General features: G+C 33.1%; 2 protein-coding genes across 2 annotated transcripts; both read right to left on the bottom strand.

Moving 5' to 3' along the window:
• Positions 1–505: 505 nt before the first annotated feature.
• Positions 506–8,223, bottom strand: LOC134258881 (uncharacterized). Its single transcript, XM_062741470.1, has 5 exons — positions 8,140–8,223; positions 2,039–2,185; positions 1,751–1,846; positions 883–1,000; positions 506–761 (listed from the first exon to the last, which is right to left on the bottom strand). Exons 1-5 carry the CDS (start codon positions 8,219–8,221, stop codon positions 665–667), a joined length of 540 nt encoding a protein of 179 aa, XP_062597454.1. The 5' UTR covers positions 8,222–8,223; the 3' UTR covers positions 506–664.
• Positions 8,224–12,520: 4,297 nt separating this feature from the next.
• LOC134258880 (heavy metal-binding protein HIP-like) lies at positions 12,521–13,328 on the bottom strand (the record flags this gene model as incomplete). The annotated part of the gene is made up of 2 exons (XM_062741469.1): positions 12,521–12,912; positions 13,057–13,328. Coding segments are annotated over 2 exons (664 nt in total), but the record flags the coding sequence as incomplete, so codon positions are not given.
• Positions 13,329–14,404: the final 1,076 nt, after the last annotated feature.

The following is a 14,404-nucleotide window of genomic DNA, read 5'->3' as shown; positions in this document are numbered from 1 at the left end:
ACTACGTCGCCTTTCGAGTTTTACAAAGTTAACATTTTCAGTTGGTTGGAAAAATAAGCAGGTGGGTTGGGTAGGGGTGGGGTTATTGTTAATCTTTAGACACTTGACACTTATTTATAACTTTATTTATATGTCATATCAACCCCGGAAACAAAGTAGAAAATACAAAAATGTATACATGTATACTCCTGATATATGTATTCTATTTAATATTTAAGAAGCCATAATATAAATTGAAGTATATCTTGCTGATCAAAAAATCCAATAATTATTTAAATTTCCTTCTAATATATATATTTAATCAAATGACTCATTTGTTATAAATATATTAAACGATTTCTTGATAGTAAAACCATAATAAAGAGGAGTAATCAAATGTTTAACCCGCTTTTGATTGGTTAATCTGGATCTCGAAACTCGAATTTCGAATCTCGTATTTCGAATCTCGAATTTCGTATTTCGAACCTCGAATCTCGAATGAGCCTTCTGGGCTTTCGTACAATTTTCATATAGTGATATAAGATGAGTTCGGATAAGAGATGCCAAAGCGTAACAGTCGGACGGAGGCACGTACAGACAGACTTACATTACACAACTAAAGATCGAAGCTGAGGTTACGTAACTTAGATCCAGCATGATGCAAATGAAAACAATTCTAGATTCTTTATTTTGAAACATAGTAGATATTTTTCGGATAGTTAAACATATGACTTTTTCTGTATGGGCATTCCCTGATGAAGAAACCACGAATACCTCCCATTCTGAAAACGAAAAAAATGTACTTCAGGTATTCAAACTTTAAAATTCTTAATAATCTTTATATCAATAATCAAAACGTTTATCACTTGGGTTATAATTAACCAGAATAGATACTATACCAACCCGTTTGAAATTGGCTTTCTTCCTGTAACTAAATATCCTGGACCAAATGGTGATACAAAATTTTCTGTCGTTCGGAACCATATTTTACATTCATTGTCATTGTAGGAAGCTCCAAACACTATATAAATAGAGGAGACGCATTTGGAATTGTGTTCAATTAATAGAAATACTTTCAAAAAATGATAAGTCAATAAAAATACAACCAGAATTTCTGAAATAGGATTCACTGAACGTGGTGTTCCATGCTAATATCATAACAAAAAGTGTAGTAAATTTAAAAATCAAACAGATATAATCCTGATCTTTATATTAAAAACTTAGGCTGAGAATGAAACTAATCATTTTTAGCTTTGATACATATTTAGGATATTTTTCAAAACAAATGTAGTACGACATAGTAGTTTTTATGTCATTTTTTCAAGTACAGAATGACTAAAGTCGATGACAATTTTTGCGCAAACAACAGCATTGGAAGGATTTTTCACACACTGTTAATCTTACTTTTCGAATGGCTACATGTGTCAACAAGATATCTAAAAAAAATCTTTAACATATTCTAATAACATTTTTAAAAAAAAAAGAGTATTCGCAATGCAGTTTAGTTGATCGAGATGTATTAACGCAGGAAACAAAGTTTAAAAAGTAAGAATAGAAAGGGAATGAAATAATGCAGATCCAAGCTTGTTTAATTTGTAATTGACAGGGACATTTGCAAATACAATTAAAAGCTGCATAAAAAAACATTACTAAAAAAGAAAACAAGATACGCTGTAGACAAAACGGAAATGCTTTGATATTAAACCTCTTCGTAACAGATGCAATTTTCTACACCAATTAAAGGGAGCTTCTAGCAGCTACATGTACGAACCAGAACAGCAAATAACCCTTCTCTGTCCCGCGTCAGAGTTGATCCCATTGAAATAGTTTTTCTGTGGGCAAACAAACGCTTCAAATGCACCAGCGTCTTGAAGAAGAATAAAATAATATTGAAAATGAGAAATAAGTCGTATTATAAGTTTTAAACTGAGTACTGGGAAATATGCATATTTCTATTTTCAGTATATGAAAAGTTGTGTCTAAGATGGAATCAGATTTATGTTTGTCTCTTCTATCTATTCGATTTTTTTTCTTCGTTTGAGATTTTATTTGGACTTACTGAAAATGGCACATTGTTTTACTTTTCCTGGTGGAGGGAGACATAATGAACCGAAAAAAGACGTTGGATCGCCGCCTCGAAACACAAGTGGTCCTTTGTCCGTACAGTTTATATTTGAACGTTGAACAGAAATAGGTTCAGTATTTTCTACAATGAATTATGTCTCTGTAGAAAGAGTCAACAGTCAAACAAAGCTGGAATAGCTAATTCAAGTTTAGCTTCAGATCGGCGAGCTAGCACCGAAGCAATTTTTAAACAGAAAGGAAGGTTTGTGAAAGACTGGTTTATTTTGCAGTTTTCTTTAATGTTTAACGAGGCTGGAGTCTGAAAAATAGAGTTATTATGTAAATTATGTAAACCAAATAGCTTTGAATCCACACCAATGGCCGATAAAGAATCAAGTAATATTTCACGTGCCCTGGTGTAAGAAATAGGCTTGTTGATATTACAAAGCCTGTGACAATTAGCTGATTTGAAATAACGTACAGATCTAAAAATGAAATCGTCTGGTTTTCCTGATATTCCAGCTAACTGTAAATAATGTTTTGCCCAAAACACAGGACATGTAGCATTACCTGTACTTGCAATGAGAACATCATTACCTCGTCTATAAACGTCAGTTTTGCTGCTTTCAATATGTAAACACATGTAAAAATCATGAAAAGAAATATTTCTAACTCTTAAATTCGCAAGTTCATTAAATCTTAAAAACCCCGCAAATCCCATCAGAAACATAGCACACACACTCTTACACTTAATAAGTCATTTTTTTGACTGACATCATCGTATTTGTTTATGATCTGCTCCAAAATTTCGGGCGTAATAGGTTCCTTCTTCTGAATCGGCTTACTAAGGATTCTTTTTCCTCCTTCCATAACCATATGCAGAATTTTTGTATCACACGGATTAATGCACACATTGAAATCATGGAACCACTTAATACTGTAAAAATAAGCTGATAACACTGATTCTGATACCGACTGTTGCACGAGACTGCTAAGAAATACGGCTACCGTACTCACTGCCGCGGGTAAATGAGAAAGACCATGATCTGAACACCAGGTCCTGAACTTTTTAAAATATGTGTCGTACATTTTATTTGAACTATCACTCTTCCCTTTCCTGATTATGTGCTGAATGTTTGATGCTGCTGAATAAAGTCTGCTGTCCTTTTTCATTTCCTGAATTTCTGTCCAAACACTGTGTACCTAGAGAAAAAAAAATGAAACCACCGTCATATCCAAATACATGCATATCAAAATAATAATTTCATCACCCAAAAACTGTCGTGTTTTTTAAACAATTAGTCAAATCTTTTGCACATGATGCTTAATTTTTTGCACATGGTGCCTTACTAATAAATTAGTTCATACAAACTTTGCACATGGTGCATGAATTTTTATTGTACATTGAACTGCACATGGTGCTCAAATTTTATACTTTTCAGGATGTTCCAAAATTTACTTTCAAAACCAGTACATTACTCTGAAATTTTTCTGATGCAAAAATACCGATTTTATCTGAACCAGCTGTGAGAAAATTTGTAGGATTTTTATATTCAAAATACTTCAGCACAAAATCGTGAAATTTATTTTTCCTTTCATTCCCATCGGCCAATACAAAGCGGATTTCCATTTTGGAATGATTAACGTACCAAATGCTTTACATATTTGCATATGAGTAATAACTTTGCATATCAAAACAGGTGGGGGCACAATCCAACAATTATCGTCAGCCCAATTTTGTGCAAATGCATCAACCCCTGAAGATCCGGGGAGTCCAAAATCTAGAATAAAATTTTTTAACTTTTCTATTCTTACTATCTGCAAATAAATCACAGGTATACTCTCGCCATACTTCATTAAAAAATTTAAAAATTCTGTTTGAAACTCCCCAATCATCATAATCATAAATCTTGCTTAAGTCATCTGCATCTGTATTCATAGTTCTAGGAATCCATTCTAACTCTAATTTTATCGAATACGCAACACACAAACCAAACATTTCCAAAGCAAGCTGATGCAGCTCGTAGTTCATACTACCCTTAGATGCAATAAGTACTGCATTTTTATTATCTGTATACACTTTGACAAGTCTACCCGACAGATAATTTTGCAAACTCTCAATAATCACACAAATAGCTTTTATTTCTCGCCACGTAGAACTTTTTATTTTTTCTGAATCACTCCACATGTAATGCACTACCTTTTCATTTTGTTCTAAAGAAAAACCTGCTCCTGCAAAAGAGCTCGCATCCGAAAACAAAACTTTTGCAGGTATTTTTCTGAACCGTGTAATTTTTTATCTCGGTAAAGTGGCCATATTCTTGTACCAGAAAAGCAATTCAATAATACAGTCACGTGACATATTCAATACACAATCCCAACCAGTTCTCTTACACAATGCCATGCTCAAGTGTCGTGTCATCAGCTGACAAATACTACCTAAAGTAGGTTTCAATGAAATGACCTTTCCCACAATAGAACCGACATTTCGCGCAGTTACTCTACTTACATTATTCACTATCGAAGCAACAACAGAACGAATACTGTCAATTTTTTCATTCGGAACTTCTAAAATGCCATCTTTCAGATTCCATACAAATCCTAACCAAATCATTTTGTCTACTGGAACAAACTGCGATTTTTCTATATTAACCTGAAACCCTGAGTGATCTAACGTTTTCTGTAGAAACGCGGCTATTTCTATACAAGAATTGTAATCAGAGCAAACCCAACCATCATCGAGATAAACTACGATAGGAATGCTATGAGATCTCCAACATTTTACCAATACCCTCACAACTTTTGTGAAAATATGCCCTGCAGAAGAAAGCCCAAATGGCAAAACAGTGAATTCAAAATATTTCCTTTTTCCCTGAAATTCCCAACTAAACCCTAAATACTTTTGAAATTCGGGATGTACATCTATATGGTGGTAACCCGATTTAAAATCAAATTTTATCATGAATTGTTCTTCTCTAGCATATAACATAGCTTCCTTAATTCCCTCGAATTTAATTTTTTGCTTCTCAATAAACTGATTAACATGTCTGAGATCTAAAACAAGACGTTTTTTACCAGACGCGTTAACAGACACAGTCAAAGGATTAACTACAAAAGATGGTTTTTGAATCTCTCTAACACACCTAGTCTTAATTAGGTCAGAAATAGCTGAGCAAACAAATTCTGCATGATTTAATGAAGACCTGTTATTTTTTAAAATAATACTATATAGAAGTTCTTTGAAAGGTATAGCATACCCACATCTTATAATATTCAAAATAAAACTATTAGCATTAAGCTCGTCATTCCACAAATTTATGCTTTTCTTGAGCTTGGATTTAACACTAACCATCTCAACATTTGTCTCATATTCATATTGCTCATTTAAATCAAACATATACTCAACTTCACTATTTTCACTGCTTAGAGGTTCCACTTGTGCTTGTAGTTGAGGTTGACAAGGTGGGGATGGGCTGGCCTTTGAGGTATGGGAAGTCTCTGACCATGTGTCCGACTTGCCGACAGTAGAAACATCCGCCACGATCTCTTTGGAACTGGAATACTGTATTTCCGACCCTTGAAGCCCCTGTGTTGAATTTTTCGGAGGAATTATACGACTGGCTAAAGCCACAAAAAAAGTCACTGGGCGCAAAACTTCCTCTGCGTCTTTCATACGGTTTTGCTCTGAAGGATCGTTTTCTTGCAGCACGCCCCACAGCGTAATGAAGCTTAGTGGCATCTTCGGTATTATCTGCCAAAGGGTCATCGAGATACTCGTGCACGGTATCCCATCCGTGACGGTCAGCGATTTTCAGAATTTTGTTTCTCTGTTGTAGGGCTGTCTTTTCTTCCTTAATAACTGCTGCAGCCTTTGTTAAATCAACTTCCTGAATGAGACCTTCAATTTCAGACAACTTAGAAAGTCTATCTTGATTAAACGCGAATTGAATGTTATGCCCCTCATGCTTAAATTCAAATGCTTGTCCGGACTCAGGCACGTGTGCTGCACTTTTCAAGGCATTACTTTTTCCTAGTTGTTCTGTAAGTCCTGCAATTGTACTCACAATCACATTACTTTGTTTTTCTAAGGCTTTGTTGAGTGAAGTACTAAACAGCGAAACGGCGTCCTCGTTTGAGAGCCCAACTTCATTACACTCCATTGCAGTACTATCCTCCATATTTCTTACAATCTTTAAATCCTAGCGAGCAAGCTTAGAGTGCCGTGCTACCGCATGGCCTTACTATTTATACCCTAAATAACCACGTGACTTCAGAAGAAAACTTTTCGAACACATACCACACATAATTTTAATTGATATGTGGGAATTTGATGGTGGTGTTGAGTAATACTGCATATAAAATTTTACAGTTCGTGGCGGTATTGAATTCATGGGTCTCCCCATACCTCGAAATCAACGCAAATTCAACTTCCACGAAAATTAGTGATTTCAAGGTACACATTAAATAAACAGACTTCAGAATCAAACAACGAAGGCCAGTTTTATTCAATTACACAACGAAATCGTTATCGTACAGTCTGTCTACAGTATTTTTTACATAGACCGTGAAATTTGTTTTTCCAGAATGCCCGACCGTGAACCCAAGAACGCGTATTCCAGAAATATGCACAAACGTAGGTGCTAACGCTCTTGAAAGAGCTCTAGTAAAAAGTGCACGTCCTTAATGCCCATAATTAATATACTAATCAGTCCCCTTTCATGTAAACTATTATTAACTATTGAATAAAGAAAATAGAGTATCTGAGGCCAAGAAGTGCTCAAGTAATATCTAGAGATGTTATCAAACTCCTAAACATGAAAAGAAACTTGCAAATATGATCAAATACCAATATTAAGAAAACTTGTGTCCCAAGATTACGTCATCTTGCCTAATAAAACGTAACCTTTATCTCTGATGTAGTCAAGTAGGAATATCTGAATGTTTTTTTTTACACATCTGCGTTGTTTCAACTAGTGATTGTATCTTTGTTTTCTTTCTAATTTTCAAATTAAGAGAACGGGAAAAAGTATGGAGCATTGTTTATATATTCTGCTAGATTTTCAACCATCGATATTCAAACGATTCGGAGGGCTTCGTTTCGCATATAACACTTTTCGCGCTTATTCGCCTTCTTTTTTGTTTTAAAGTTGGAACTGTACATGATGAAGATCATCTCATGGAACACTCCATAGATAGATTTAAGAGGGGAATTACAAAACTTTGTCCTCAAAGTATGTAGCTTACAAAATCCAGGATTCGTCAGTGCACCCGTTTTGTAGACCATTTTGCAGCTACACGGGTTTTGGGGGCCATATGAGAAATTTCTTTGAGGCAAACTTCATTGAAACATTTTAGGGAAATTAAATAGTCCTTGTGCCTTTAAAATAAAAGATGAGAATATCACATCGGCTTCGAACGAATTGATTAGCGGTACTTTCCTTCCATGAGAATCTTTTCCAGTTATTTAAACTTTATAAGATATCAATTTATATCGGCCGTCTTTATAAAAAAGAAATCAGGCTTGAGAAATTGAATTTAGAATTGTTTGCGTTTGGTAGTTTTAAGGATATTTCAAGAAGATTTCTAAAGCTCAAAATGTACAAAATGTTATTCTAAAATTTGATTATTTAAAGGTGAAATTTACCTATTTGAAGCAAACGTTAAAAGGTTAAAAGACAAAAAAGTACATGATTTTACATTGTTAAGCCTATGAACATAAGATGGCTTAGAAAATAAGTGATTTAAAAAAAGAGTTCTAAAGAAGATCATTTTCAGAAATTTTAACATTGAATATTTAAATCAAAATACTGAAAAATTAAAGTTTTCAAATGTGTATGGAAGTTTGAAACAAGATATTTTTTTAACTAAAATATTTAATTTTAGGTTAAGTTCTTGCAATTTAGAAATATAATATAATTGACTAAAATTCTAAACCAACAAATTATATTAGAATTGTTAATTGTTACACAGACCATACATGGCATGTTAGAACGCTAATTATTCTTAGACTAAATGCATTTTTTTCACAAAAAGGTGTAAAGACTAAAAAAAACTTATGTATTACTGCTTAAAATTCCATTATGGACTAATTCTTACCTTGAACAACATCACCCAGCTTCATTATTTTTGCATTTACAGTAAAACATCCTGATATGCAAAGAAAAATGATAAATATCATGTTGTTTTGTCAAGGAAATAATATTCACGTGCTTTTTATAGATATGCCATTGGCATTGACTTCATAATTTTAATTAGTGCCCCTTTTGTGTGTTTTGATTGATTAAGACTAATTAGTTTTTTTTTTTGTTTTTTTTTTCTTTTTTTTTTGAAAATTAACTCTTTATCATTCATGCCAATTCATGCTGATATAAATATCATGTGAAAGGAAATAAAAAAATATCTCACACAAAAATCTTTCTTCAATGAACTCTTCTTTTTTGTTCTTTAAAATGCTTTTTGTTTTACATATGCAGAGAGAGAGAGAGAGAATTCAATGAATTGTCTGACTGTGAAATCATTTATTTTCGTGGGGGATGAAAGTAAACATAATTTAAGTCCACCCTAAACCACGAAATTTGATTTTTCAGACATATTGCTACTAAGTATGCAATGCATCTTCAGCCCTCGAACCCCTCGAACCAGATTTTATCCCTAAAACCACGAAAATTTGACCAAATGAATATATATATTATCTTACACTATGCAACAATGAGCACAATTTGTAAAAAAAAAAATAATAATAATAAAAATAAAATGTTTCTCGCTTATAAATACTGGAGTACGAAATAACTCTTCCTTCGAAAGGTGTAGTCTAAACCTTATGACCAGTAATTGAGTTTTTAACATAATTGTGCATTTTTCTTTCATCTACCGACCATATTTTTTGTCAAAATTTACAATTGCATTCATACAAGTAGTTTCCATATATATGTGTGTATCTAAAATTTTAAAAATTAAAATCTTTGTTTTGTACAAAAAGATGATAATGTTAATCTAAGACTATGTTTCATGGCCCTTAAAAGTATATACATTTAATTTAAAATATTCATTTCTTTCCAAAGGCGATAACGTCGTGAAGGAAGTATTAGACTTGATAACTTTTCTCTTTAACAAGCTTCCTCACAGGAAATTGATGTACCTTATAAGGCTTTGCAAGTTGCTAGAGGATGGTATTTCCTAAAATATCATATACGTCGATACGATATATCCTGGTGAGCTTGAGATAAAGGATACCATAGATTCTGACACATCTATTTCATATTTGGATGTTTTACTTGAAAAAGACGTTAATGGTAATCTAACAACCAAGCTATATGATAAATGTGATGACTTTTACTTTTCTATCGTCAACTTCCCTTACTTATGCAGCAATATACCTTCATTACCTGCATACGGTGTATTTATATCTCAGTTGATTCGATACGCAAGCGTATGCTCTACGTGCGAACAATTTCTAAAACGGGGTAAATTATTGACAAGCAAGTTGATGAAACAAGAATATCAACAATTTCGTTTAAAGTCATCATTTTGTAAGTTCTATGGTCGATACAATGACCTTGTCAGCAAATACAATTCTTCATTGAGTCTATTTTTAACTCTGTGAACAGGTGTCCGTAAGCACTGGTCATTTTAAGAAACCTGTTTATACTACAAGCTAATTACCCCCTCATTATAGGCAATATCCTCCGATGGTTTGACAGGCACTGAGACAGTGCGTCCATATTTAAGTATTTTGCCAAGAAAGAGAGACCAGGTATTTTATTTAACTGTCTTCAATAAACACGGGCGATAACTCGTACTCATTGCATTTACTAGAGAACATGGCGTGTAAATTTTAGGTGAGAGAAAACGTTGAGAAAATTAGTTGAATTCCTGTCTTTATTTTGGATTATATTTTAGGTTAAAAGGCATACACAACCTGAAAAAGGTTTGATAAATTAATTTAGAAGTATTTTCAGTGCATATCCTTTTGTAATCTTCGAAATTGTTTGGGAGCGGTTCAGCAATTTTTTTGCAACGTTGCAAGTATATTGGTGGAATTCCAATTGTACTAACTAATGTAAATTAAACATAAACTGATATGAAACTCTTAAGTGCTTTTTATTTGTAGCGCCAATGGCAATTCGCAAAATTTTGAAACGTAAAAATTAATCAACAGCTTTTTGACCTAAATTTGCAAAACTAAAGCGACGTAAAAATTGCCAGATTTACGGTATGCTGACTGACGTTTTTCATACTAATTATTAATCCATTATTTGTGCACTGAATTGGCAACGGATTTTCCCGTTATTTCCCGATCATGACAAGGAGCACACGGCGGGTGTGACTGGTCAACAGGGGATACTCGCTCCTCCATCGCACCTGATCCCACCTCTGATGTTTCGGAGCTCTGTGTCTGCTCTGTTCCTATTTTGTATCGTTTTATTGACTTTGAGGTTGAATACTATTCGTTATCTCCATACCTTTCATAGAGAATCACTAAAATTGCCAATATCACAATTGTTTTTATTCACTTTAGAATCAGTAAAGATAACACAGGATAATGATGATTATGGTTAATTTATTGTATGTTACACAGTCAAGTAAGTCATATTACACAGAGATACAAAACACAAACATCTTTTAAAAACGTGTCGTCAAATCTTTATGTCTTTGGTTAAAAAATGCTCTTGCAATTATTTTGGTTGAGAGGTACGGTGTAATATAAATGTATATTATTGTCATTATTGTCTTTTTTGAAAAAGAGTGACAAACGGAACCATTTTTTCTCTTTTATATACTAGTCAAAACTGCTAAGGTGTCTGGTTATTCTTGTTTGCAAATTCATTCTATGATCGATACAATGACCTTGTCAGCAAAACATTTTATCATTGAGTCATATGCTGACTGACGTTTTCAAACTAATCATTAGTTTATTATTTATACACTGAATTGACGACGGATTTTTCCGTGATTTCCCGATCATGACAAGAAGCATATATATGTAGCGGGTGTGACCGGTCGGCAGGTTTTGCTCACTCCTTTATGGCACCTGATCCCACCTCTGATGTTTTGGAGGTCTGTGTTTGCTCTGCTCTTATTTTGCTTTGTTTTTTGGGATTTTGATCTTGAAAACTGTTCATTGATTGTTTCAATGAAAAATTATAAACAAATGATGGATTTTAATTCAAGTACATGAACGAAAGGGACAGGTTCAGGATGACCAGTGCTTTGATTGTGAGGGACTTTGTGGTGTGTGTTCGGCAGGAGCGGGGAGGGGGTATGAAAAAAAAATTGCAATACTTATAGTTAACATGAGATTTGTAGCATACGAGGGTTGACACAAATTTAATATTTCCTAAATTTTACGTGTACTTGTATAGGGTGTGCCTTTCCACCACTAACCCCACAACGTCCACATACGCAACTTGATTTGGTTTGGAATAATATTGGATATCATTCCTCGGTTTATCATTGAACCCTTTAACGCTCTTCTTCTGTATATGGACGGGTTTATTTTCGAAAGAAACAGCGATCATGAGCTGCATATGCTGGAAAGTAAAGACTCTTATCGATTAGATATTTGATAAATTTTAGTCCGAAAAAGTCGGTCGCTTTGGTGTTACTGAATTTTGAGATTTTGAGAATTCACATCTGATTTACACAGGCTCCAGAATATTCTGCAGCATAGTGCCTCTGAACTCTCTTTTTACCAACAGCTAATATTTTTGTAAGGTGTAAGGATAGATTAAAATGAGCATTTGCTCGACTATGTAATGTATCTCTGTTTGTAAGGATTTTTACAAAAACTAGATATCCAATACAGGATGATGGATCGAATGCACCTTTGTTGACTGGGATTTAAAATGTTAAAAAAATAATTTTGAAGAATTCATAATTAGATTGAAAATTTATTGTAAAATATAGATTTGGAGCTTTTATCTATTTTTAGAACTTTTTTTAAGATGGTCGTTTTAAGGTCTTAATTTTTCATTTAATGGAAATAACAAGTCAGGGAGAGTCCAGCGAGGCATTGTTTGTTTTTTATGTAAATAATCTTTGGCCACTTTTGAAAGGCTAAAAATTGTCTCACTTTAAACGATTTTATTCATCATGTAAGGATGATTTTATTTTTATTTTTATTCCTGGATTTTCTTAAACTGATTATATTTAGGACAAAAATTTTCCCACCTACCTACCGATTTTTTTTACCCTGAATCAGGAGAGTCAAACAAACACTATTAAAAATTTTTGTTGATGGTTTCCAAAGAAAATTGCTTGCATTCTTTTTTGAAATTTGAAGAGTTCTAAACATGTTTAAGAATTTTTAGAGATATAATCAATTGTATTTTGCTACAAAGATATTAAGATGATCAATTTACATATTATCAAATATTATCTATATCTCTTTTTTCTTTTCATTCATGTCTTTTGAAAGTATTGAAATCATAAGATATTTTAAAATTTAAGATAATTTTATTTTTCCTCAATGTTTCCGTTACAATCTAAATCCGGAAAACGATGACCAGCTTACGACAGCGTATTGCCCATCTCCACCATGTGTTCTAATCCAGACTTTATCATTTTTCTTCATTTTTATTATAGCTGTCGAAGATCCGGAAGAGTAACTCGAACTGCCTGAGACGCCATCCGCATGATTGTAGCCAATTATATTACTGTTAAGAACAATATCTGTGTTAAACATCTTCCCAGCTTGTGTTAGAATAATCCACGTGAATGAGTAGATACCATCTTCAGGTGCTGTGAAAATACCTGTTTTAGCATCATAGGCATTTCCATGGTTCAGAGTTACCTTTTTAAACACAACAACAGCATTGTTGGCAAGGTTAACCTGAGCTTTCGATAATCGTGAGTGAAAAGCTATGATTCCTGTTCAAAACATACGACAAATGCTTAACTGTAGATTCAACAGAAACAATGAAAAGTAGTATGTAAAAGATATTCCCTGAAAGGTTTTGACTTTGATAATGTAAAAATTTTTTATACGAGTATTTCACATTTTGAACAGTAATTTAACATGATCAGAGAATCCATGTAACCTAGCTTGAAGGAAATCAAAAATTTTACGTAATTCTATATCTGACATTTCACACAGGAAGACCAACACATCTTTTGATGAAATTATACCTTTTTCTCCTGCTGTGCAATTAGTTGTTCTATAACCCATTCCTTGACACACTGTATTGTACTTTTTGTATTTCTCGAGAAAGTCTTGTGGGCGTTCCTCTGCATACACTACAAAAATTATGCACACAACAAGGAGTGTCGTTTTGAACAAAGTTGTCCTATTCAAAGACATTAAAAGTAAAAATAACATTTTATTCAAAGCAATATGTCAAAAATTAAAATTATAAGATATCATAAATTTGCAGTGAATACTTGCATGTTTGTAGTTAGATTTCAATTTTTCTGTTTCTTAATCCACAATACAGTTACATACATCAACTGCCCCTCTTTATATACTATCATGACAGTAATTAAAATGTAACATGAGTAGATCGGATGACATACTGATCTTCTCGTTCACTTTTAATTAAGCTTCTAATAATGTTTCTGTTAAAATCTTACTGGTGGTCCAAGGTAACAAATCAGCTCTCGTTTCTAAAATTCATAAGAGAAAACATCTTAAGTGTGAAAACAAATCTTACCATTTATTTAAATGACGAAAAATGTAAACCATAAAAAAAGAGCACGAAAGAAAACGAAAGAATTTGGATGGGACACATACCATAATCAAAGAAAGCTTGACCAGAAATGCAGTTCAATAAATGATTACAAAACAGTGGTCTCCCAGTAACAATATCGTTAAAACATACAGATGTTATAATGCTGTAAAATTCAACTTCATACTTCACTTGAAACAAAAGTGATGCATAAAGAACGATCCATAAAACAAATTCAAAATAGCTTGATTAATTAAAAATGTGGTGGATAGAGTAGGGGTGATGGTTGCTTTTTAGATGTGTTCATGAATATTTTGTATCCGAAATTGGTGTGATTCCCAAATTTGGGGTTGACGATTAATAAGGAATCGGTCTTACCTACAATTTAACATTCAACAATGTTAAGGAACGTCTCGTTCCTCAAAATCTGTTTTGTATATCTTCGTAATGTAGGAAAAATATTCAAAATTTTCATAATATTCTGAATTTTAAACCAGTTTCTAGACTTTTTAAAAAAAATCCAAACACTTAAATATTTGAAATTGGAAAATTATTTTTCTTCCCCAAAGGATTATATAAGAAAAACTACCCCTGGTATCTTGCAGAAATGCCTGGTAAGGTACCTTAATTTTTTGTGAGTAAACATGTTTAAGTAGCAACACTTCAATGACAAACTCTTAGAAAAATTTATCTATTAT

Source organism: Saccostrea cucullata, unplaced genomic scaffold (genome assembly GCF_032062105.1).
Source record: "Saccostrea cucullata isolate Sc308-1 unplaced genomic scaffold, CSIRO_AGI_Scuc_v1 ctg13667, whole genome shotgun sequence".
Lineage (NCBI taxonomy): Eukaryota > Metazoa > Mollusca > Bivalvia > Ostreida > Ostreidae > Saccostrea > Saccostrea cuccullata.
Note: the sequence above shows the minus strand (reverse complement) of the source record. Positions and strands in the feature narration are given on the sequence as shown.

Bases quoted from the DNA above. Each gene is read 5' to 3' on its own strand.
- LOC134258881 (XM_062741470.1), bottom strand. From the start codon at position 8,221: ATGATATTTATCATTTTTCTTTGCATATCAGGATGTTTTACTGTAAAT. The intron at 1,001-1,750 runs GTTCGTACATGT...CTATTTATATAG, and splicing joins AAGGGTTATTTGCTGTTCTG to TGTTTGGAGCTTCCTACAAT. The intron at 762-882 runs GTTGGTATAGTA...TTTCGTTTTCAG, and splicing joins AGAAAGCCAATTTCAAACGG to AATGGGAGGTATTCGTGGTT.